At 38.6% G+C, this 25,926-nt stretch overlaps 1 protein-coding gene across 1 annotated transcript; it reads right to left on the bottom strand.

Moving 5' to 3' along the window:
- Window positions 1-589: 589 nt before the first annotated feature.
- Window positions 590-24,037, bottom strand: vps11 (VPS11 core subunit of CORVET and HOPS complexes). The gene is made up of 16 exons (XM_063486711.1): window positions 23,878-24,037; window positions 21,154-21,302; window positions 20,932-21,067; window positions 20,684-20,847; window positions 17,203-17,450; window positions 16,799-17,000; window positions 16,520-16,671; window positions 16,083-16,269; window positions 15,787-15,930; window positions 14,195-14,392; window positions 13,930-14,091; window positions 7,466-7,599; window positions 4,458-4,660; window positions 4,141-4,312; window positions 1,298-1,520; window positions 590-1,127 (listed from the first exon to the last, which is right to left on the bottom strand). The coding sequence occupies exons 1-16, from the start codon at window positions 24,017-24,019 to the stop codon at window positions 963-965; spliced, it is 2,781 nt and encodes a 926-aa protein (XP_063342781.1). The 5' UTR covers window positions 24,020-24,037; the 3' UTR covers window positions 590-962.
- Between the last annotated feature and the right edge of the window lie 1,889 nt (window positions 24,038-25,926).

Below are 25,926 nucleotides of genomic sequence, written 5' to 3'. Positions count from 1 at the left end.
AGCACGCCACGTGCCTCCATGTAATAAACTGTTTTTTCCTCACTTTTGTCAATTTTTTAATAAACTTTATGTTGTTTGCTCTCACAATGGCGGTTTTAATGTGTTCATGTGTGATTTTAATATATACCCTATAGAAATCCACATGCATGCATGGAAGTCAGTTGCAAATTACTACCTGATGTAAGAATAGTGGTTTATAAGGTGCTTGTGTGCCAAGTCCAAATGATGAACACTTCAAAGCGAACAACATACGTCTACATCAGGGGTCCCCAATCCCAGTCCACGAGGGCCGGTGTCCCTGCAGGTTTTATATGTGTCCTTGATCCATCACAGCTGATTTAAATGGATAAATTACCTTCTCAACATGTCTTGAAGTTCTCCAGAAGCCTGGTAATGAACTAATCATGTGGTTCAGGTGTGTTGACCCAGGGTGAGATCTAAAACCTGCAGGGACACCAGCCCTCGTGGACTGGGATTGGGGACCCCTGGTCTACATACTCAGAATGCCATAAACAGTAATGTCAAAGAGCAATGTTGACAGTTTAAAGGTTACAGAGCACACAACACAAAAGATGTCAGGAAGCACTGAAACACTTAATGACGACTTTATTTTCAAATGTAATGCTCAGGTTATAGTGCCAGGCGTAATTTCAATAAAGATCAATGGCTGACTTGTTTTTGATTGCTATGTGCAAGACAGTACATACACATACATGCATTAGCTAAAGCCTCCAACACGTGACTATTCAAATCACAGTATGACCATTTTAAAACACAAATGTAGGCAGTTTCCAGTCATTGGCCCAAACTGAAACAATTATGTAAAAAGGACCATCAAAATTACTAAAAGCAGGTGGCTTTAATTTCTGATAAATAAAGGGGGCAACACATGTAGCATCTTGTCCTGAACCTGAATAAGATGTAGCCTCTCAGGTAAAATTGAGATTGTAAATACAAGATTTCTAGCTGTTTCTCTTGGTGTGGATGAGAAGGTCCCTCTGCAGGTTGACTTCCAGATTCCCTACAGATTTGCTGCCAGGTGGGTCAGTAACTAGGGTCAATTTGTTGAAGACTCCTCGGCCAAAATAGTCAGCTACCACAGAGAATCCATCATTAGAGCTGCGTAACTGTAAACCAGAGCAAAGACAAAAGAAAACTTGTATTTTCCAATATTCCTGTAGTGTTCAAATAAGCTTTTTAAATAACAAAAGCAGGTTATTAGACAATATTAAAGCAGACCACGCACATATTCAACATGAACACGTTCTTTGGCTTTTGGTGTACGACTTACTGTTACCTGTCTGTTGAAGTGATCGTGCAAATCGCGTTTTTGGTCCTGGGCACGCAGCATGTCCATGACTTTACGGTTTTCTGGAGTGCAAGTTGGGCACTCCGCCTCGCTCTCAGCATAGCTTTCAAAGCAGTGTTGGTGGAAGGAGTGGCAGCACAGGAAGTGAACAGATGGCAGGTCCAGCGGGCTGTTGCACATGTTACACTTTGTCTTCTGGAATATCTTGGCACTGTGTGGAAATATTAAGGTTAAGATTTATGGTCATACTTGGCAGTTTCTATAACTCTACAGCACTCTACTCACATGAGCAGTAAGAGATAAGTTGGGTGCATAAGTAAATAGATGGTGACAATATTCTTTGTTATTTTGCTGCTGTACACTACAATAAGATTCATACATCTTACAATAGAAATCAACATGATCGAGATGTGACTGGAATCCAGACTTTTGAGTTTAATTTGAGGGGTTTACCAAAAATACGGCATTAACAGTTTCAGTTACTTTCATAATCTCAATGGGAAAATTAGTTCTCAGATACAAAATTGTGCTTGTATCGTGACATCAGAAGTTCATTACAAGTACTCAATCTGCGCATAGTAACTATTTAAAGGAATTTTTAAGTTGTTCACAGAGGTGTTGATATACTGTGCTATGAAAAAGTAGGTGCCTGGTTCCTGATTTCTTATCTTTTGAATATTTGTCAGATTTACAGGTTTCAAACTAATTTTATTAAAGATAACCCAAGTAAATACAAAATGCAATTTTAAATTATTATTTAATTTATCAGGGTAAAAAAAAGCTATCCAAACCTACCTGGCCATATAGAAAAGTAACTGCTGTTGATGTTCTTTTTGTGAAATGCTGTGTTAGTTTTATACCAGATGTAATAGGGCAGAAACCTTCCAAATAGTTCAACTTTTCTCTTGTCGGTCAACAGAGTATTTTCCGCAAAATCTTTGAGATCATCGTGTAAAATGAGTCTTTGTTCCAAGGAGTGGGTTTCTGCCATTTTTGCCATGTCTGTTTTCCAATCCCAAAAGCCTTACAAATGGCTTTGTAACCCCTTCCAGACTGATGTCAATAACTTTCTAACTTATTCCTTCTGTGAACTTTTACTTTGTCATTTAAGTGTTTTTTCTTTTTATTTAAGAGGTGTTTCACTAACCAGACCTGGGTGTGTCTAGTGAAACTGAACTCATCTTTTCAAAAAATGTGGTTACAGACAATTAATGATTTCACATTTGGTAGTGATTTAATTAATTAAATCATCATTTCAAAACTGTATTTTGTATTTACTCAGGTTATCTTTGTACTCACTCAGAAACATGTAAGTGTGACAAATATGCAAAAACAAAGTGAAATCAAAAAGGGGGTAAACACTTTTTACACAAGCTAAAACAGAGAAGGAGCAGAGTAGGAGAAAGACAAAGAGTGTGACACAAAAATCAATAAATCCTTAAGGGGGAGAGTTTCGCATCACCAAAACACCTGGAAAATAGGATGTGACCACGTTCAGAAAACAAGTTTTACTGTCAAAGTCAACAATAAAAGACTTCTTCAACAATATTCAAACAATTTACCTCAATATGAAAACCTCTGTTTACACTTATAAACAACAAATTTATATATGAAACTAAAATGAACTAGCAGACACATAAGAGATGGAAAGCCAATAACACTTCATCACACAATACATCAGCTGTAGTGAACACAGTGAAAGCAACTCAAGCACATTTCAAGGTAAATAAATGGAATGATCCAAATATTCCTCTCTTTTTTGAACTGAAGTCAAAATAGCAGAAAGAAACAAAAACAAGCAGCAGCTGAAGTCAGCAGGAAGTCCAAAGAATTTGGCAATTTACAGGGATTTCAGATTTCACTTACTTGAAAGCATACAAGTACTGAAAATAAAGCAGGTGTAACGGTGGGATTTGGCATGTTATTGCAGCTGCCATACCTTTTTGAGGCTTAAAAAAAAAAACAACAAGTAGAAAAACATCAAAGAAAATGGAGGGACGGCATTTTTAAAAGTTGTATAAACCAGTCCATAAAAGCAGACATGATATTACAGGCCACTGTCTCATGCACATTTGTACATTTTCATGGCTGCCATTTTTTAAATCTCTTCAAAGAGCTGTCCAATTAGGTCTGCTTGAATGTGTGTCTCTGCAATGTGGGCCAATTTTTTTTCTAGTGTGTCAAAACTGTATTATTTCAACCTCATTTTTTTCTTCTCTCTGGTAAATGACAAAGTTGCAGATTGTGATGAGTGATGCGAAATTAATCTTTATGCACATAGACACAGATTGGCTTGGCGACCATGACACCACAGTTCAGGTTGTTCTCTCTCAGTATTCTCCCTCAGATGCTTAGGACCTTATAGCAGCAGACACGACTCTCCTCACCATTACACGAACATCAGGTCAGTTTGTCAGAGCTACAGTTGGATTTTTACACAATTTAGTAAAGTTCACAGTGGAAGCAGTCAGAATGGAGCAAATATCTGAGAAATGTATCAACTCCAAGTCATTTGGAAATGTCCCAGAAAATGACCTGAATGTGAGATCTGCAAAATTCCTATCTGATGAAGTTTTTGATATTTATGGACACTTTTCTTCCCAGCATCAGCTGAACACATGAACACATCATGAACAAAGAGCAGTCTGAGACTGTGTAGCTCCCCCTAAGCTGAAAAAGAGTCAGACAAATACACACCAAGCAAATCACATAAACCCTCTTAGCAGGGTTAAAAATAATTGTTACTTTCCAAATACTCATAGGCATGGACTTGATGTATTAGCTATGAAAGAGTTACGTTTACAGAAAATCCCATCCTTTATGTGACCAACCTTGTTTTGAGCTCCTGGATTTCTGAGCGAAGGTGAGCCGTTTCATCGCGATACTGTCGGATTTTCCGTTCATCATCCTCAATCTGTTGGTTCTCTCTAAGCAATTTGTTGATGAGGTAGTCTTTGATGACGGAGAGAGTGGCTGTCGAGTTGTGGGCTAATGTTTGCACCACTACAGCAACAAAAGAAATAAAATATGATGCAGTGCAAACACCTTTAAAATTACATTCAACTGACATGATCTTTACCTGAACCTATACTGTAACGTGTGGATCACACTCTAAACAACCAATGCATGAAGATAAAAATGTACTTACCAAGTAATGGAGGCATCAGGTTGTTTTGATCAATGTGATGTAGGACCTCACTGATATAAGTTTTGCAGTCTTCTTCCTTTCTGGCAAAGTATCCCAGCGCCTGCTCCCAAAGGCAACACTCTTGGTCCCCATAACGTTTGCAGGCCTCCACTACTTTTCCATACTCCTCATTCTGCATGTGGTAGTGCATAATCTGCTGGTACCTGCATACAAACGTCTCCAGTTAGTGATAAATAGTAAGATGTTCTAGCTTTACGCAGGGCTTTTTTTTCTTTTTAAATAGAGCAACAAACTATTTTTCTAGGCTACATGAACATCTTACAAATGAGTGAGACAACATTTCTGCTTTAAAGTGTGAGTTTATATAAGCAACACAGCACTTTCAGAAAGACGTGTATTGTAATGAAAAGTACTCTCCGCTGCTGAGTAATCCATTATTGTAAATTTTAATGTTATTAGGAAATGATCAGACAAACGAGGGTTTTTGGGGAATATTGTTAAATATTCAGATCTAGAGTCTGATTAAAGTGCTATGTGTTTGTTTTTTGTTTTTATTTTTAACATTATGAGAGAAGCCAATTCAGTTTAATAAAAGATTAAAAGCTACATTAAGGCTGTGATTTTTAGTATCTGCATGGATGTTAAAATCACCCACAATAATTATTTGATCTGAGCCGAGCACTAAGTCAGATAAGTCTGAGAAATTAGGTAGAAACTGAGTAAAGGCTAGGTAGATGACAGATAGCAAATAAAACTGTTTTTTGGGGGGGTTGACAAGATTAAGCATCAGGCTTTCAAATTAATTAAAACTGTCTGGGTCTTTGGTTTATTAATAGCTGGAGGGGAAGATTGTTGCCAGTCCCCTGATAGTTAGAATGGCTTGGGGGTGTTGATTCATTTAAGCTAACATGCTGTTGTAACCAGGTTTCTGTAAGGTAGAATAAATCGATTTGTTGATCAATTATTAAGTCATGTACTAACAGAGAAGAGAGAGACCTAATATTTAATAATTCACATTTCACTGTTTTACTCTTTGGTGCAGTTATAGATGCTATATTGTTTCACAGTGGTTGTTGGTGTCTGTAGCTTCATATGTGTCAAAACAGAATCATCAATAACCATAATTTGGGCAAAAACAATTGATTGTGAAATCAACAGGGCTTCTGTTTAGAGCCATCCTCCTCACCATCACCAGGAAGTCATTTTTAAGGAAGGGAAATGGAAAGGCTGAAGTATGCCAAACTGCACAAGAGCTGGACTCAAAATCAGTGCCTGCGAGTCTTATATATTTATAGGACATTTTTTATGATGAATTCCTTTGTGGTTTTCTTTTTTTGGTTCAAATCATCATCGGTATGTACAGACAATTTTTCAAGAGGTCTCAAGAACTATTCCTGAAGGCTACTTAAAGAAGTGACAAGTCTGCCTAAGACAGTTCAGGCTGTGTTGTAAAGAACAAAAGTACTCTTGCCAAATATTGACTTAAGGTTAATCACTGCAAATACAGTGGTCCCATGCTATAACGCCGTTCACCTATCGCTGATTTTTTTTGTGTGTGCAATTTTTTTTTTTTTTTTCAGTGCATCGTGTTCTGCATCCTGATCGGCTGTAGACCATTGTCAATCGATCTCCTCCATGCTGTGTCTCCTGCACAGTACAGAATGTGTTCAGCTTGTCAAACTTACAGAAATCTTTGATCGCTAGCAGTGTGACTCTGAAGTCCTATACTGTGTGTGAAAATGTTCGTGCCTGTCGGAGAAAAGTGTATAAAGTGTGTAGTGAGGGGTTTTACAGCCTTAAAACACCTGTAATAATTGTAAAAAATAAAGTTGACTACTTTGCGGATTTCACCGATCGCAGGTTATTTTAGGGAACGTAAGTCCCGCATTAAACGAGGGACCAATGTACTTCAATTTTTTCTAGAAAAATAAAAAGAAATGAGAGATGACTCATTCCTCTCATGACAGATCACAATGTCATCTGGAAACACAGTGCAAGTCAGTACAACAAACAATCCTTACCACATTGTGTAGGACATCCTAGCTATGATTTGATGCATGCTGGGGCACTTTTGTGCAATTTTAAAACTTTATCTGGAAGGACATTATACAAAGGAAAAAGTCAAGTTAAATCAGCTAATCGCTCTAACTGTCTGGTATGCAGCCATGCTGGTACAGCTGTAACTCACAAGTCAGACCATTTATCAATTTGATGGAATGAGTTTCAGTTTCTTACAGATAATTATCCAAACCATTACCCCAAAGAGAAGATCCAAGTATGGGGTTGGACTTAAAAGCTTGAAAGGAATTATCATGTTTTCACAAGAGACTGGAACAAGTAAATTACATCGGTTTTATAAATAAGCAGTAAATTTACACAGGCAGGATCACTAACAAACAAACAACCTTTATTTGTCACATACACAATCATACACAGTACAACATGTAGTGAAGGTAGGTAGGTAACAGGAGTGACCCATAAGCATCTTTTGCTGACGTACACATAAGCTGAGGATGTATAATAAAGCATCCTTTATTGATAAAGCATCCTTCAGTGATGTGTAACAATGATCCAATGTTTTGTTACACCTCGTTAGACGAGATATATTGATGAAAGCTGAATGTCTTTTTAAGTGATTCGTGGCTAAAATTCCCCACAGTTAGGTGGCTCTGGTGAAAAGATTGCATCATGCACTATACCTACACTATATCTGAATCCAGACCCAGATTTAGAAATGATCATTATTACATATTACTACTGTGTTAGATTCAATAACATGTTAGGGTTATGTTTAAAACACAAATTAACTCATAATGAGTGCATTTGCATCATTAATATTCAACCACAAACAGTGACACAATGACTTTATTTACTGAACTAAACTGGCTTCTGCTGATACTGACACATCTTACAGCTTTCATTCGGTTTTACCTATCACACTAAAACAGTGAACAATGAGATGTTGTGAGGTGGTGCTTGATAAGTATTCAGACTGTTTGCTCACTTACAGTTTGCCTTTCTCATACAGGTAGAGGATGCCTTCTTTGAAGTTGTGCATCTGGCAGAGGACAAGGGCCTTGTCAAACACAGTGTTGTCACTCCTCAGTAGCAACACAGCTTCCCCCTGCAGGACCTTTTTTCTCTGCCAAACAGAAAAACAGAATGAGAAGCAGAATATTACATATTCAATAAATATTGAGTTTTATTAGAATAACGTCAAATGCACACAGCAGTTGCCTCGATGCACTGAAATGTAATATGTTTGTTTTTGTTAAACACTACTATAATGAACTTTTAATCAAACATTCAGATCTGCAGATTATCTGCTTTAATTCAAGTGGTTTAACAAAAGTTTTGCGTGAAATGTTTATGAGTTAAAAGTGTTTTAGTCACTTCCTCATTTTCTGAACAAAATAACATTATTTTAAATGTAATATGTATAAAATTGATTCAAGTGTTTTGCAGTTAACAGTTCAGTTGCTGCCTTTAGTTTTTTCCTCAGTAACTAAAAAAAATGCTTTGTTGGATTGAGATCAGGTGACCAAACACTTGGGTAGCTTTTGTATAACGCTTTAGGTCATTATCCTTTTGCACCATGAAGTGCTAACCCATTCGTTTCGCAGCATTTGACTGAATCTATGCAGAGAGCATAGCCTTGAACACTTCATTTGAATTCAATTGAAGAGTTATTAAAGTTAAGAGTTATTAAATTTAATAGTGATGTATAAACTAGAGAAGTGTGCGACTAGTTGACTAGATGACTAATTGTCGTTGTTGTTACTAGATGTACTAGTCATTTAATCTAATTGTTAATTTTTTTTTATTGATGCACAATTCTGGTAAAATGATGTATCCTAACTGTTATGCAGCCATCTGCGACCAGATGAAGATGGAGCATCATTTTTGAGAAACGCCATGAATCTGTTAGTCTAACCCGCAGGTGCCTTTGACGGTGCAAAACGTTTTGTCAACATTGTTGTGTTTGTTGGGGAGAAAACTTACAAACATACAGTACAGCACTTCATAGTCACACTGCTAGCGATCAAAGATTTATGTAAATTTGACAAGCTGAACACATTCTGTACTGTGCAGGAGATATGGCACAAGATTGATTGACAATGGTCTACAGCAGGGGTCACCAACATGGTGCCCGCGGGCACCAGGTCACCCGCGAGGACCACAGGAGTCGACCGCGGGCCTGTTCTAAAAATAGCTCACCATAACAACTTACTAGTAAGCTGCATCAATTTTTTATTTTTTGTTGCTATTTTTTTAAAAATCACAATTGCATTGGTGTCAATTTGCTAGAGATATTATATATAAAAAATATTTATTATTAAATATTAGATCAGCGCTAGCTGGTCTCCACGGAAACAGTTGCCGTGAAGACCAGCAAAGGTGAGGAGATGACGAAAACATGGCAGAAAAAAGAAAGAAAACATATCATTTTCACAGTGAATGGGAGGAAGAGTTCTTTTTTACCACTGTGAAAGATTCATGCGTGTCTCATTTGCGGCGCGACTGTGGCAACGGCAAAGCGGCACAACGTGGAGAGACATTTCCGAACGTGTCACACAAGCTACCATGCTAACTACCCAAAGGGCAGCACACTGCGAGCGGAAAAGGCCCGCGAGTTAAAGGCAGGTTTGAGCAAACAACAGTCTTTTTTCACGAGACCAGTGAAAAACTCCCAAAAAGCAACCAAAGCCTCATTTAGAGCTACACATTTCATGATTAAGAAAAAGAAGGCATTTTTAGACGGGAAGGTTTTCAAAGAAGCAATGATGATAATTGCAAAAACTGTGCTTAAAGACGAGAAATATGGAAACTATGTAATCTCCGCTCTCTCCGATGTCCAGCTGGGGGCAACTACAATTGTTAGAAGAGTGTCGGCTATGTCTGGGAACTTGGCCGATCAGTTGGATCAGGATCTGGCAAAGTGCAGGTGGTTTAGCATCCAGTGTGACGAGTCCGTGGACAGCAGCAGTACAGCACAGCTGATGGTCTTTATCCGGATGGTATTTGATGGTTTCTCCACAAAAGAGGAACTTCTGACACTACTGCCGCTAAAGACAACTACAAGGGGAGTTGACATCTATAACGCGGTGAAGGAGTTTTTTGCAAAGAAAAAGGTACCGCTGGAAAAGCTGATATCAGTGACTACCGACGGAGCTCCTATGATCAGCCGACATGCAGGATTCATCGCTCACTGTAAAGGTGACACAGAGTTCCCAAACGTCATGCATTACCACTGCATCATTCACCAGCAGGCGTTCTGTGCGAAGGTGATCGGCTTCGAGCACGTCATGACTCCCATCGTGAAAATCATAAACAGCATCCGCTCCAGAGCTAAACAGCACAGAACATTCAAGGTGCTATTGGAGGAGCTGTCAGCTGAATATGGTGACCTGCTACTACACACGGAAATCCGATGGCTCAGCAGGGGACGGATTTTGCTTCGTTTTTTTGTCACTTTTGGGTGAAATCAAAGAGTTCATGCAATCCAAAGGGGAAGACACATCTCTGCTGGAGGACACTGAGTGGACACTTGACATTGCGTTTTTAACGGACATTACTGGGAAACTGAACCATTTGAACTGTGAGCTGCAAAGCAAAGGTAAGACTGTTGCTGACATGATTAGTGCTTTAAATGGATTTAAAGCCCAGATGAGCATCTTCTCTGTGCATTTACAGAGGGAAAAGGTGCTGCACTTTCCCTCTGTGCAGATGGTGCTGAAAGACAATGCTTCTGCATCTGAGACTTTTGACAAAGTTGCAGAAAAGTACACTCAAGTCATAAACTGACTTGGTCAAGAGTTTGAGAATAGGTTTTGTGAGCTTGATCAGCTTGAGCCATGCGTGTCATTCATTTCCAATCCTTTCATGAATGTGGACACAACATGCATTGCTGAGCAACTAAGTTCAGTGTTCAGCTTGGATGCTGGACAGGTGGAAATCGAAATTGTAACATTGCAAAATGACCTCCACCTCAAAGCCTATCAGGGTACACCAAACTTTTGGTGCCTTGTTGACACAGAAAAGTACAGTGGTGTATGCACATCAGCTACGAAAGTTGCCAGCCTGTTTGGTTCAACCTATCTTTGTGAATCAGCTTTTTCTGACATGAACTTCATCAAGAACAAACACAGAACACGCCTCTCTGATGCACATCTGCAAGACTCACTCAGAGTTGCAGTGTCAAGTTATACCCCAGATTACAACACACTGGTGAACAGCATGCTTTAGGTTTCCCACTAACAGACAAAGAAAGCCATATTAGATGTTCTCAGTGGCAATATTACAGTGTCATGTCAAAGTTGAATTTAATTATTGAAAAACAAATGTGTTTGTTAAGTGTAACATATGATAATTTGCTTTAAAATGCTGCAAATTTGGTGAAAAGTTCTGTAAAATGTGAAAGTTGATTTTTGTATGTTACATACATACAAAAATAATGTATGTAACAGTGCATGATTTGTTAAAATGTGTTAGTGGTAAGTGAAAATGTTGTAGAAGTGATCACTTCAAAATGTAAATACTTGCAGCGATTGATAGAAATAAAGTGTTGCATATTGATATTTATCTGTTTCCCACCTTGTTTCCTACTTGCATTCTTTATAATTATGGTGAAAAATATTTAACATAATCAGTGTCTTTACATAGATGAATATCATTAATTATTAATGATAACATATAATTAAAGTTAAATTGAGGAAATTTGTTATTTCAGAAGTGTGTGTCAAACTGGTAGCCCTTCACATTAATCAGTACCCAAGAAGCAGCTCTAACTTTCAAAAAGGTTGGTGACCCCTGGTCTACAGCCAATCAGGACACAGAACACAATGTGCTGTTAAAAAAAAAAAAAAAAAGCATGCAAAATTGCACACACAAAAAAAAAAAAAAATCAGTAAAACAGCGAGGCTGCAAAAGGTGAACCACGTTATAGCGAGGGACCGCTGTATAACTACTCCTGTTCAACATCGAAAGGAGCCAGCTAAGGCTGTCACATCCTACCAGGAGGAGACCCCGGAGGACACCTAGGACAGCCTGTAGAGATTACAACTCTTGACTGGCATGGGAACACCTCATGTTTCCCTGGATAAGATGGAAGAGGTGGCTGGTGAGAGGGATGTTGATGGGTTGATGGCCAGACAACTAATTGTTTTGTCATTGACGTGTTTGGTGTCAATTTTCGAACAACATGCATCATTCAGAATACATGGCAATTGCACCACACCTTTCATTCGTAGTTTATCAGTATTTCCAACGTTATTTTTGGTCATATTTTGGTAATTTACGAACATCTTTTGTTGTTTTCATATTATATTGGTTTATTTTAAGGGTTTTTATGCTTCGTCGTCTTCAATGTCGTAACATTGCTCCCACCATGTTTAACAGAAGATGTGGCACGCTTATGATTAGTGCTGGGCGATATGACGATATATATCGTGTGGACGATAGAAAAGTGTCTATCGTGCCATTTGTCTTCTATCGTTTCTATCGTTTCTAACCCTAATTTTATAAATTATTACATAAAATATATCATTAACCCTTTACAACCGGTCGGAGCAGGCACACTCCGTTTTGCCTAACTATTTTTAAATCCCTGTAGAACTGGAACCACATAAGCTAGCGCAATAATTTTTATTTATTTTTTTTGCATATGAAACCGTAGGAGTTGTACTTACATCTTATTCCATTAGCTTGTCCTAGGTCATGGTTTCCTTCCACATATAGCTTTGCAAAAATTGCATAAAAAGCGCTTCCAGCAACAAAAACATAATACTCCAGACTTGCAGCAACAAAAACATAATATTCCAGAAACACGCTTTGCCGATCCGATCAGCTGTTCATAGCACTTCCTACATTGGAATAGACGTCAGCGCGAACTATCGCATGTCCGCCATTACCTGTCCAAAACCGGAAGTGACGTCATTTTCGCGGATAATGTAGTTTTTTTACTTTCAAAGCCTATGTTGGTGTTTTTAAAAGTCATGTTTGACTTTATGCTTTTCTGTATAGTTTCTGGGATGCTTGGAAGTCAAATTACACTGTTGGAAATAGTTTATTTTGATGCACATGCTGTGTTTTTGCAAATTTGCATTTATTTATTTTCATTTTTCCTGTAGTATATAAAAATTAGTGTATCTCAAACATAAAACTATGAACACACTCAAAATAAATTTCTCGTGGTTGGAAACTATTTTGTGCAACTTTTTGTATTTACAGTTTTGAGGGATAAGCCTCTTAAATTTCTCTAACTAGAAATATATCTAAAAAAACAAAACAAAAACGATTTTCAATTTTTTTGTAGTTTATTGCACCTTTTTGCAATTTATGTAGTTACTATGGACTTAATGCATACATATTATTAAAATTTGGGCTATAACGGTTGTATTGATGTATAGCAACTTGAAATGCTCCCACAAATGGCACTACAGCATGTAAAATGTAAAGATAAGCTCTGGCGGACTTGGTTCTATGGTAGGTCTTAAAGGGTTTAATAGCCTGTGGCAAATATATTAGTGTTGTCTTCTCACTATACATACCCTTAACTTTATGCAAGAGAAAATAAAGTATAAAAAAAATGATATTTTTCGCAAAGAAACTCCGTCTTGTGGTTTTGCGACATGGTGCTGCTTTACGTGCACCTGGATTTGCGACATGCTTTACGGTAACTCAAATCAAAGACTGCACCCTCTCCACTCGCTGTTTACAGACTGCATACTTTCCAGATGACCACAGGTCAGGTGGTATATCGTGATATATATCGTTATCGTGATATAAAATAATTCATATCGTGATAAACATTTTTTCCATATCGCCCAGCACTACTTATGATCATGATTTTTTTTTTTTTTTTTTTTTGGGGGGGGGGGGGGGATCCCACGCTAGAATTTTGTCTTTGCATCATTTTGGTAGAAGTTATTCTGTCTAAAGATTTATTTTTGGGATGGCTTAGGAGGTAGAGCATGTCATCCACTAATCTGTTGGTGGTTCGGTTTCCGATGCATCAATTAGTTAGATCAGTTAGATAGAAAGCACTTCAGAATAGAAAAATGTGCTGGTGTGAATGAGGTTGTATAAAGCACTTTGAGTCCTCAGGCAGAGTAGAAAAGCACTATACAAGAACTGTGAGCGTAACCAGTCCTTTGCGTCTTGCTACAAACCCTCTATATTTCCATTCATGAGAATCTGTTTCCGTTTCTTTTGGTACATTTTTAAGAATGGATCACATTTTCAATCATTTTGCCAATCCACAAGTTTTTATAATATTCCATATAGGTTTGTTTTGTCTAAATATTTATTGAAACGCTTTTATCCATATAAAAAAAGTTTATTATAAGGATTTCTTCCTTGTTTAAAATAAATAAACAAGTAAATGAAAAAAAATTTCCTGAAATGACAATCACACTCGATTTTTAAAATCTTCATGGCAGCTTGTATAACTGTCTAAATGTTATGCACTGACCTCAGGATCTTGTTCATGTGCCCAGTCTTGCAACCGTAGTTCCAGTAGTGTGTCATACACACCCTGGGGAGAACGGGGGTCCACCTCAATCATGTGCTCCAGGAAGGCTTTGAGCTCCCGAGGGTTATTGGCAAAAATCGGGATGAATTCCTCCGAGTTTGCCTAAAATACAAACAGTAGGTGAGGAGAATATTTCTGATAAACACTTCAAATTTATGATCAATATTAATGATTATCTAGGAGAATAACAGTATTGCTCAGAGACCTTATTGACCACACTCCTGTCCAGGCTGTCTTTTTCAGCAGCGTCTCCACTGGGTTGGTAATTAGTGCATAAGCCCTTCAGGAGGAGCGTGGTACCTTCAGGGACATGGTGCATCAGTGTCTTGCCATAACGCTTCATGTTGCTTTCAGCTTGTTCAAAAGGCAGACGCCCAATGTAGCGCAGCCCTTCTTGATAATTCTGTGGGAAAATAACAACAACAAGCTTTTTATTATTTGTCACATACAGTATCATACAGAGTACAATGTGTACTGAAATGTTCTTGTGTCCGTACTGCGGACAGGCTGCAGACGTAGCCATGCCATTCCAGGGCTTTTTTTTTTAGTTAGCAAGAGGGGTCTAGCCTTACTGGATACTGGGTGGGAATCGAACTTGCAACTCCCGCTCCAAAAACGTGTAGTCTTACCACTACACTATCCAGCTGCCACTCTCTGCCAAATATCCACTCTCCATTAGAAAGAGAGTTAGTATTTAACATATTAAGTAATTTATATTTTATTTTTGATGTGGTATAAATTCCAAAATTCTAGCTGACTTTCTTCTTGAGTAATTGCATTCACAAGATTTTCAGAAAACTTGACATCTGACCTTACAGACACTAAAGTTACTAAAATTCCAACTTGTTTGAGCTTTTAATAGTAGATGCACCTATGAAATGAATTTGATAATACTACGTTGCCTCCTTCGGGTGTCCACACTGCCCGCCCAAGGTTGGGTGAGGACACTACCCCTCATTAATTGCCCTTATCTTAATTCCCCCTTTCAGATAAATAAAGTCTCTCTGATTCTGATTAACCTTTTACAGTGGAGGGGCAAAAAGGACAGGACTGTGCACAAGTTCACAAATAACTTTTACAATGTTAAAAGGTCTTAATTAGCTTTAAAAATTATTTTGACTAATCACCACCTTATATCAATAATAATCAGCCATGAGCTGCTCTAAGCAGTTGTGTAGCACTGCTTAGAGAATATAATACTATGGCTATGAACATAGCAAACCAATTTGTGGGAGCCACTCATAACAAAAATTCAGCGTCAGTAAATCCATTTTGCAAAGAAGTCCTGTAGTGGAATGGAAGAATTCTGAAAGCAAATATCACAGTGATCGTAACACAAATCCAAGATATGCCTTACCTGAAGAACATCTCAAATCTAAGAGCACAAAAACAGTGAATGCAAGTCAAGACAGTCTAGGAACGTCATAGAAACAGAAAACGTTGAACGAAAAACAGACCAAAATCTTCCAGACCAGAACTGAAAGACTCTTAGTTGCAATGTTTGCCAAAGGAAAACGTTAGTTCCTTTGCATTGCATTGGATGGCTTTTTAAGGTTAACCCTCTCAGGCTCAAATTAAGTTTTTGTTGCTAATGCACAACCAAGTCCTGCAGTGGTACTTCTGAGTAAAAAAAACTCATAAAATATGTATGTGGGGTAATCAGGTTGTTAGTTTTCAACTGTTGCAAATCGGCAACGCCTGCCTTGGGAGGGTTAAGAAAAAAAGAACAGGACAATTCCTAGTAGCCCAGAGAAGTGATGAACATCTATCTCTAAAGAAAGGTTTGAACATTTGTACCTTCAAGTCCTCCAGCTGGATCTTTAGGTACCACTCGTGGTGCATATGTTTCTCAGCCAAGAAGACAGCGTGGCTGTGGTAGCCAGCCTGCCGGAGAACCTTGATGGCGATTTCAACATCAAAGTGTACTTCATTTTCACTGCTCTGTTTAAGTAGTGTGGGAAGACAACACATTTATGATATACCAACCATTATTGACTCTTGCCAATCTGGGTTTTAATGACAGTCCGAATTAAATAGCAGTCTTAATCATCAAAAGCCCAACACATCAGTGCTCACGTTCACCAGTCAGTCACCTTAATGAACTCTTCCAGCTTGGAACTGTCCTTGAGCTTGGTATAACAGTTGAGCAGCAGTGTAGTGTGATCTGCATTGGCCAGTGACTGCCTGTGCAGGGCTTGCAGATAGGCTGTCAGATTGTGGATCCTCTGTGCATCTAGAAATTTCCTGATGACATATGATGGCTCCAGCTTCCCAATGGTGCTGTGTGGGAAAATGTATTTTTAAGAGGGATTTTATTAATGGCTCATTTGATCTGTAATGTATATATCACTAAATATGTTTAGTGATTAAAACACTTGAAAATTAAGAAATAATAATATCATCATTCAATAATAAAATTTCTCAATTTCAGCACTTGCTATCTTTGCACTCTTTTCAATAAATTGAGCCTTTGAATAATGGCAAAACTCATTCTCATCCAGTAAGTTCCAGTCCTGGCAAATGCAATTACCGAATATACTGCTGAATGGCACCGTCGTGGTCCCCCTTGAGGTACAGGTGATCACCATATTGTCTGAAGATATCTGATACCCCATCACTGTCCAGGTGCTGACTCTTAGCCAGGTTTATGGCCATCACAAACAGATTCTTCTTAAACAGCATCTTTAAAGACAAACATTCAGGTAAAAGTTATTCTACCTGAATAACTAGATTTATAGATGATTCAATTCACTGTTCATCACTGCTTTTAAACAAGTCCTCAATCAGCAGTTACAGACACTGAACTGACCTCCAGTTTGGTCTGTGTGTCTTTCTCCTGGAGAACAAACATTTTTCCATCTCTAGTCAGAATGTAGAAGGAACCCCACTCTGCTACCACGTCAATGACATCATCAAAAGAGGCACTGTAGGCAATGAATTTGTTGTCCAGGTCATAGATAGTTAGCAGCTGTTTGTCTGATGGCGAGCTCTCCCCACTACTGAAGCATGTCCTGAATTAAAAATGAATAGAATCATTAGTCTCATAGGACATGTATTTTTGTAAGTCACCTGATGAATATGGATTATTGAATTAAGATTTGTGATTTAAAGATGGCTTTGAATAACGGAATATTAAAATTCAATATTCTCTTCTTTCAGATGAAATACTCCGCGAATATTACTGTCACCTCATTCTTTCAGTCCTGTTCTTACTTGTTGGGTGACTTTACATCCCTTATGAGTAAAAACAGATATCCACGGTGCCAGTGGGCCAATAGCTTGTGTCCATCAAAAGCAAAACAGGGCCCTCGTTCATCAGGCTGATACAGGTACACACATTCTTCACCAGCTACAATGAACTGAGAATCCTGGGATGGATCTGCCAGGGATGAGCAGCGCAGTGCACAGCCATGTGTATCCAGCTCCACTTTTGGATACTCCTTGATGGACAGGGTGTAACACTAAACAAATAAAGATGACAAAGAGTACTTCAAATAACACTCTACAGCTGAAAGACTGTATGCTCACCTTCAAACTATGAGAACATTCTCTTTAAAACCTATAGAATAAACAAGGTAATCCAATATAAAACCGAAATGAGCACACCTTTGTGTAATATCACTTAAATGTCCAATACTTCAAATAATCTCAACTCTTATGAACAATAAAAACATTTAGACAACATCAACACCACGTTTACTGCATGTGTTCTTTTTGGCTCCACATGATGATTGTCAGCCTTTGTAATGACAGAACATCAAGATCACTGACCAATTAAATCCCCAGTGGGAACAAAGCTGCATCAGTAAACCACTGAAAAGACAATACAGACTCTGCACAATCTGGCACTCAATAATAGATGGGTATGTGTCTTGATACACGCTCAATAATCCAAGAAATTAATCAATGGGCAACAAACAACAATCTCTGAATCACTGAGGGGGACAAAGGGTACATCTTTCACCATCTTACAATACCGTGATCCCCCAACTATATGCAAATAGTATTCATGACTTAAGGTCATGACAACTGACATATTAATGATCATGAAACTGATCTTGTGGCTGAAAGCTATGCAGTAGTGCTGATTTTGATTGTTCTTTTAATAACTCTGAAGACATCACTTGGATGAAATTTTTCTTCTACCTCCTCTTTTCTCCATCCTATATACAGGTGAATTGAATCAACTTCTTAAGATGGCTAAGTGCTATAGATATTGCATAGTATCACAAAAACCATATTTAATCTTTGGCACAAAAGTGAAAGATTAAACTTTCTTAGCAACCTAATGCATATTGGCGAACATTCTTTGGTTAAATAAGCACAAAACAAATTTGTCTGGATCAGACGAGCATATCTAGATTACTAAAGTGAATGTAACAGTGTTGACAGTCAATTCAACTCTAGTCATTTCTGCAGGACATTTAAAAACAACAGTTGGTGACCAAAGTGCTGTACATCAGCGGTCCCCAACCTTTTTTGCACCACGGACCGGTTTATGTCCGACAATATTTTCACGAACTGCCCTTTAAGGTCTCGCGGACAAATGCAACAAAATAAAACCAGTACCCCCCCCCCAAAAAAAAGATTTATTCATAACACACGGGAAAAGACCCAGGGAAACCAAGTTAACGATAAAAACTATTAAAAAACCAATAAAATCCCTGAAAACCATAAATTTCACACCCGAGCCTCAACTCTCGCGGCCCGGTACCAAATGACTGGCCCGGGGGTCAGGGACCGCTGCTGTACATGTAATATATTCTAACAGCATAAATCATAGAACAAAATAACAGTATAAGATAAAATGAGAACGCACGAGTAAAAAACAACACAAATAAAAGTAGTCTGAACTCATTCTGATTTGAAAGCAGAGAATAAAAATGAGTTTTCAAATGGGTTTTGAAAGCAGCTGATGTGGGAGAGTTCCTGATCTGAAGGGGTAGTTCGTCCACAGTTTCAGAACACAAATTGCAAAGGCCCAATCCTTTAATCTGGACCTCCGGATGGCGAGGAGGATTTGCTCAGCAGACTGTTTTTTTTGTTTTTTTAACTGTGGGTCCTGTACTTTTTCTATATTAGTAAATGTAAACCTTCACTTTTAAATCTTACATAAAAGCAGGGCTCTAGAGTGCTACCAATTTGGTTGCAAATGTGACCAAATTTTTCAATGGTGCGACTAAAAAAGCATCCTAGGTCACACCGGTGCAACCAACAGCTGTTCGAGTCTCCGTGTGGTCAACAACATACACACATTATGCCCCTATCGTGGTCTAAACCAATCAGAGATAGTCAGGGGCGGGACCTCTCTGATTGGCCGTGGTCCAGATATTTCTGTAGTCCTTCGTGTGTACGTTCGAAAGTGCAGGTGGATAGAGAGAGGTGAGTAGCTTGAATAAAGCGATATCGATTCATTAAATCCTGAATCAACTTTTAAATATAAATGTATTTTGCCAGAAACGCCAGAATCTGAGGTTAAAGATCACAAAACTATTTCAACAACCACCAAACAGCAAATGAGAGCAGGTAAACGGATTCCACACAAAGACGTAAACACAGAGCGCGGACCCGGCGCATCAGAATCAGCTTTCTCTTATTCAGCTTTCTCACCCGACGGCAAGTACACGGACACGCCGTTGGGGCTGAAAGCCGACAGCTCACTGATTCTGATGCGTCGGTGGGTTCGCCCTTTGTGTTTACGTCTTTTTTGCGCTAGATTCTGAGCTGCAGGTTTTGTCTCTCTCCAACCAAAATTCACTGAACCAGCAGCAAAAGAAGATCCAAACTACGCTTCACATTTGATAAATGTCTTCATTAATTCGCTCTGACTTCTGCTATTTTGCTTCCACCACAAAGCAAAACGGCATTATTCATACCGTTGTTTACAGCGCTGTTGGCCGCTGTCTATATATATTTTTTTTATAACTCAAATGAGCCTCGGACAAGAGAGCCTAATTTCTGCTGTTCAATACTGAAGAAACTATACTTTTAAAATGATACAAAATTGCAGAATATTTTTAAGGTTATATGCTATAAAAAGCCAGGCCAGGAAACTCTGCTTCATGTTTTTCTGTTTTATCCTCAGTTACTTTGACACAAAAGCATCTGCTGTGATGCTCACACCCCTGATGAAGTCTCACAGTGTCAGTACTGATAGATGATCAGAATTATAATATTTCTGTATGTCTGAGGAAAAATTGAATCAAATCAGCAAACAGGTCATCAGAGGAGGCAGAGATGATGATTAAGTTTAACATTGTCTACAATACTACCAAAGAGTGCCAAACCACTTTAAGCACAAGCACTTTTTCAGTAACTTATCTTTCTTGTAGAACTGTGCTCCAAATAAAGAACGTTGTGCTGACAAGATTGTTAGTTAATCATTTACAAATGAATATTGTCTGTATGGACAGCAATTTTCCCCACAAAAAAGTGAACATGTAAAACTGCGGTGTTAAGCGATGCAGTTGAAAAATTTGGGTGTGACTTAACTTTTGTGCTGGTGCGCCTAACTTTTTTTGTTAGGCGCACCAGTGCAACCGTGGCTAAAAGTTAGTCTAGAGCCCTGAAAAGCAAATGCCAAAGTGTTCAACTTTGAAGGAATGTAGCGGCTGTTAGGTCACTTTCATTAATTGACATTTCAGAGATATTGCACAGGATGGTCCTCATTTCTGGATAGCACATGGTGACTTACGTAGACTTTCTCCAGGGTGGCAACAAACAGATGGGTAACTTTTGCTACTTGGCGGAAGGCGAGGCCAGTGACAGGGCTAGCTCCCTCATGCAGAGTCAGAGTTTTACTGTGACGATCTCTGGTGATGTCACCTTTGGTCAAAACCACACTGCCATCTGTGAAGCCTGCCAGGAAACACAAAATCTGCTATAACCTTTCAGAATGACGACTGGGTCAGTAGACCAAAAGAACCTTTCTTCGAGTCTTACCAATTGCCATAAAGTTCAGGTTTTCGTGCACACTGAGGCAAGAAACTTCAGTTGGTTTGTTGCCTGGAATTGCAGGAAAAATCCTAGTGCAGAGAGGATTTCCACTGTCCCTCTTGTCCAGGTTCCAGACCTTTACCTAAGAAATAAGAATTATTCAGTTTAGCAGTGGTTTCTGTATGTGTGTTTTGAAAATGAGTCTTCTCTGGGAAACATCAGGCTTACTACAGGGTTTATTCCATGTTCATCCTGACCCACTGACACAAGGATGCTGTGTTGCTTAAGCTGGTAGAGATGTGTAACTCGCAACTTGTAGGCCTGAAAAGACATCAGCTGCAAGGAGCGCATCAAAAGCCAGATCTTACCTTCCATATGTAACACTACAAAGGTTAAGGATAATTATATTTACAAAACGATTTCTAAAATACAAAAAAGCTGTTTATAAAATTGCTGCAAAATTAATTAAAAAAAAAAAATACCCCATCCTTTTCTCTTTTCAATATACTTACATAAATGTACATGCTTACATACTATATGCACAGTATATTTTATTTTAATATTATTCATCAAGACCTGGTTCCAAGTTATATTGTGAAAGTGTCCTACTCCTTTCCTTTGTAGTTTCATACTTGTGACTGATGAGGAAATATCTGAATTTATTAATAAATCTAGGCCTTCTGCCTGTCATCTTAACCCACTTCAACTCAAGTGGAAGTCCTGTTTATCCCCTCTCCTGACGTTATTCACTCTTGTCTAATTTAACTGTTCCGCTCTTAAAACAATTGTGATAATTCCAACACTTGAGAAACCTGGTGCAGACCCTTTCACCTTAACTACCTTTTCTTTCAAAAGAAAAACTTACTTTCACCTTACTAAACAATGTTTAACCTGTTTAAACAATTGCAGTCTCGTTTTCAGCCACAGAAACATAAGATCATTTGTGATTTTAACCATACTTGTGCTGCTCCAGTTGTCAGTGGTGTTTCCCAGGGCTCTTTCTTAGATCTCCATTTTATTATTTATCTTTTGGTCAGATTTTTACTCAATCGGGCTACAATTTCATTTCTATGCCAATGACACCCAGCTCTGTTTGGCCATTCAATCGAGTTCCGCTGTCTCAACTTTTTCTCTCACTAAAACAGATGTTCTTCTAGTAGAAACCAAAAATCTCTACGTGTACTGAAATTAGGGCTGTTCGATATAACGATATATATCGGATGACGATATAAAAACATCTATCGTTTCATTTTGCTATCGTTTGTTTCGTGTCGCAAAATAAACTGTTTACGGCAATATGTTTTCATCGTTTTGATGGTCACTGTAGTGGCTATATTAATTTCTTAAAGTTCTCTCTTTCTCTTATATTTAATATAACCACACTATGGACGGACAAGCGCCTGTTTTTATGCGTTGTCGTTAGCAACAAGACGGTAAAACCGTGTCCGCTTGTTTATTTTCCACATAAACCTTTCACAATAAAGCTCAAGATCCTGTTGAGACTTTTCAAAATAAACTGAATCACGTGAAAGAATATGCCGAGTATTTACAGATGAGAAGCAAAAAAGAGCCGTCAGGTGCTAAAAAATTAACCTTATACTCAAACGTTAGAACAGGCTTTCCCCCGCAGCACGCTGTGTAATAAATACTTACACAAAAAATGGCAGCCGTTACAACTTCTGTCTAAAAATGTATCGTTTCATGCACTGGCCTCCAGGTAAACAACGCCCAGCTGGAAACACTTCACGCAAGTCGAGCTGCCCGAGATTCACAGAATTTACAGAAAATGTTACATTTTTGTGATTTATATCATTATCAGGAAGATAGATGTCTTATATCGGGATATGAGATTTTGGTCATATCGCACTGCCCTAGCTGAAATTCTCTAATCTTTCCTCCCTTCCAGGTTAAAATGATATCAGACCGTCTGGAGATTTACATTTATGTAGTTGGCTAAGCCCATCCCTTACAGCTCTTGTTTATGCTCTGGTTACAGTAAATCCATCCTCTCTGGCTGACCACAGACACCTCTATTGCCTTAAACTTTCCAAAATGTAGGTGCTCATGTCATTACCAGAAACACTTTCAGAGACCATGTGTACTCCTGTCATTCAACTGGCATCATGTAAAATAGTGAATCAATTGTAAGATTCTGCTTCTTAATTGAACTTTTTCCACAGTCTTGCAGCTTCATGATTTTCTGAACATCTCAGCTGAGTGGCCCCTAATCTTTGGAGCTGTCTCCCGCACCACATTCCCAACATTTATTTAACATCTATTCATCTTAAAAGCCAGTCTTAAAACACATTTTCATTCCAAGGTGTGTCTTAAAAGGTGCATATTAAAAAATGCAATATTATTATTTATGTAGATACAATGGATATAGGAGGATACTAGGCCAGTATTAATCATTTTCTAAAGCCCTGTGGGTCTCCATCGGATACCCGTGCAAGGCGGTTATAATAAGCTCGATTAGCATCTAACGTGCTGGTGTGCCTGTCAACCCGTTCTGTTGTATACTATTTTTTTTACGAACTTTGCGCGGCTTTTCCCTTACTTTTTCTTGCTGGAATAAACACGATGACTAACTACAAGTTCCCAGTAAAGCTAAAGATTAAGTGGGAAATACGTAAAATGTAGCTTAGGGCGGAAAGAAGTCCACGAGGGTTCGTGGAGTCTCAGACAAGCAGTCGAGCCTCAACTTCAACGATAACGTATACATTTGCATGTAGATTGATATGGCGCAGAAAACGAAGCCAGCCTAACTCTGTCGCCGCCTACAACCTACTGCTTCAATACCCTGCAAAGACAATAGTTACTTATCTCGAAGATATGCTCTACATTACCTGAATTTAAATTTTACTTTCACGAATTCTGGATTATTTAGCGTCAGTTATCAGCAAGCTAGCATCACATCAGCTAATGTAGCTAACTGTTGCCATTTAAGGATATCTCCGAGAACGATATGACCCCGACCGGAGTCAGAAGCCGAGATCCCTTTTGGGAGAAGAAAGTTTTTCCCATTGTCATCTGGGTCCTTCACCGTATCCTTATCAAAGAAGACAAATTTTCTCCACTGTAAGAACGCTGCCATTTTGTTAGTATTTGCAGACTGGGGTGTTGTCATGTGACACGTGAGTCACATGACCAAATCGCTGGTTCACCATTTCTTGGCTATAGCAGGCATGAGGCAGGCCTGCAGAGAAAAAATGTGTGTATTTGTTTATATAGCAGCGGTTATACAGTTTACAGTTATATATGGTACAGATGAAGGTGAGAGGGAGGTTACTGGGGCTTTGTTAGGTACACCTGTTTAGCAGATCCTACAAAAATATCTAATCAACCAATCAAGTCACAGTACCTTAGTGTATTTAGGAATGTTGAAAAAACCTGTTTAAGTTCAAATCGAACCTCAGAATGAGGAAGAAAAGTGGTTTAAGTGACTTTGGCAAGGTTGTTTGTGACAGATGGACTATTTCACAAAGTGCTGACCTTTGCGCCACTAAGCCTAATCTTAAAAGTAGAGATAGTGTCTGTCTCCTGAATCTAAATTGGAAGCTGGCTCCACAGAAGAGGGGCCTGAAAGCTTTGCTTCCCATTCTACTTTTAAATGAATAAGTAAAGTCACAAGCAGTTAGCATACTCTAGGATAGTAGAAAAGTGCTATATAAGAATCAGCCCATTTACCAAGTAAGCCGGTAATCTGAAGAGTGAAGTGCTCTATTGGGTTGATAGGGTACTATAAGGTCTTTGAGATAAATGGGGCTGAGTGAGCATGCAAGTGCCAATGCCAGGGATTCTTACTGCAACATTTTGGATCAGGGAGTTTTAGGACAGGTAATAATCTGATAATCTGACTGATAATAATGAATTACAGAAGTCCCAGAAGTAATAAATCCATGAACTAGTTTTTAGCATTACTTTGAGACAGAATATTTCTAATTTTGGAGATATTGTGGAACTGGAAGAAAGCAGTCCTGCATATTTGTGTAATATGTGCATTGAAGGACATATCCTGGTCAAAAACAACTCCAGCATTCCTCACAGTGTTGCTGGAGGCCAATGTAATCTTCCAAAAATATTGGAAATTGAATTCCAGTCCTATTAAAAAAGTGAATTCTTTTTGTACATGATACACAACAAAGAGATATTTGACATATTCTTGTTTAATTACAAATAGAATATTTGATATCTTACAAAGGACCTAAAACAAAATCAGCCATTGAATGTGGAGAAGAAACTAAAAGAATGCAAGACCAAATTAAACTTGTGTTTTAAAAAATATCTTGCAGTGGTGAGTACCAACCAAAAGCGGTCCAAGGAAGGGCTACCAGTAAACCGGTGACAGGGACATGGGCGCCCAATGCTCATTGATTGGCGCAGGGAACAAAGGCTGGCCCATGTGGTACAATATAAAAAAAGAGCTATTGTAACAGAAATAGCAGAAAAGGTTTTCATATAAAAGAGTCCAAACACACAGTGCACCACAGCTTGCTTTGTATGGGATTGCAAAGTCACAGGTCAGTCAGAGTCCCTTTGCACGTGAGCATCAAAACTTGGCCTTGGAGCGCTGGAAGAAGGTAGTCTGATTTGGTGAATCACGGTTTCTTTTACGTGATGAGGACAGACAGATGCATGTGCAGCATTTATCTGTGGAAGAGATGGTAAATGGACTGGTTCTTATATAGCGCCTTTCTACTCTGAGCACTGAAAGCGCTTTACACAACTTGGTTCGTTCACCCATTCGCACAAGCACTTTTTTCTATGCTCTGCTATGTAAGTGCTTTTTATCTAACATTGACATGCATGGGATTAGTATCTTGCCCAAGGATATTTGGCATGCAGACCAGAGAAGATGGGGACTGATCCACAGCTATCCATGGCAGCAGGAGGGAAAGAAAGCAAGTTGGCAAGGATAGTGTGACACTCTGGGCAAAATTCTCCTGAGAAACCCTGGGTCCTGGACTTCACGTGGATGTCATTTCTAGACATAGCACATAC

The sequence above is a fragment of the Pelmatolapia mariae genome, linkage group LG10_11, assembly GCF_036321145.2.
Source record: "Pelmatolapia mariae isolate MD_Pm_ZW linkage group LG10_11, Pm_UMD_F_2, whole genome shotgun sequence".
In the NCBI taxonomy this organism is placed as follows: Eukaryota; Metazoa; Chordata; class Actinopteri; order Cichliformes; family Cichlidae; genus Pelmatolapia; species Pelmatolapia mariae.
The sequence above is the reverse complement of the archived record's forward strand: the minus strand, read 5'-3'. Positions and strand labels throughout refer to the sequence as shown.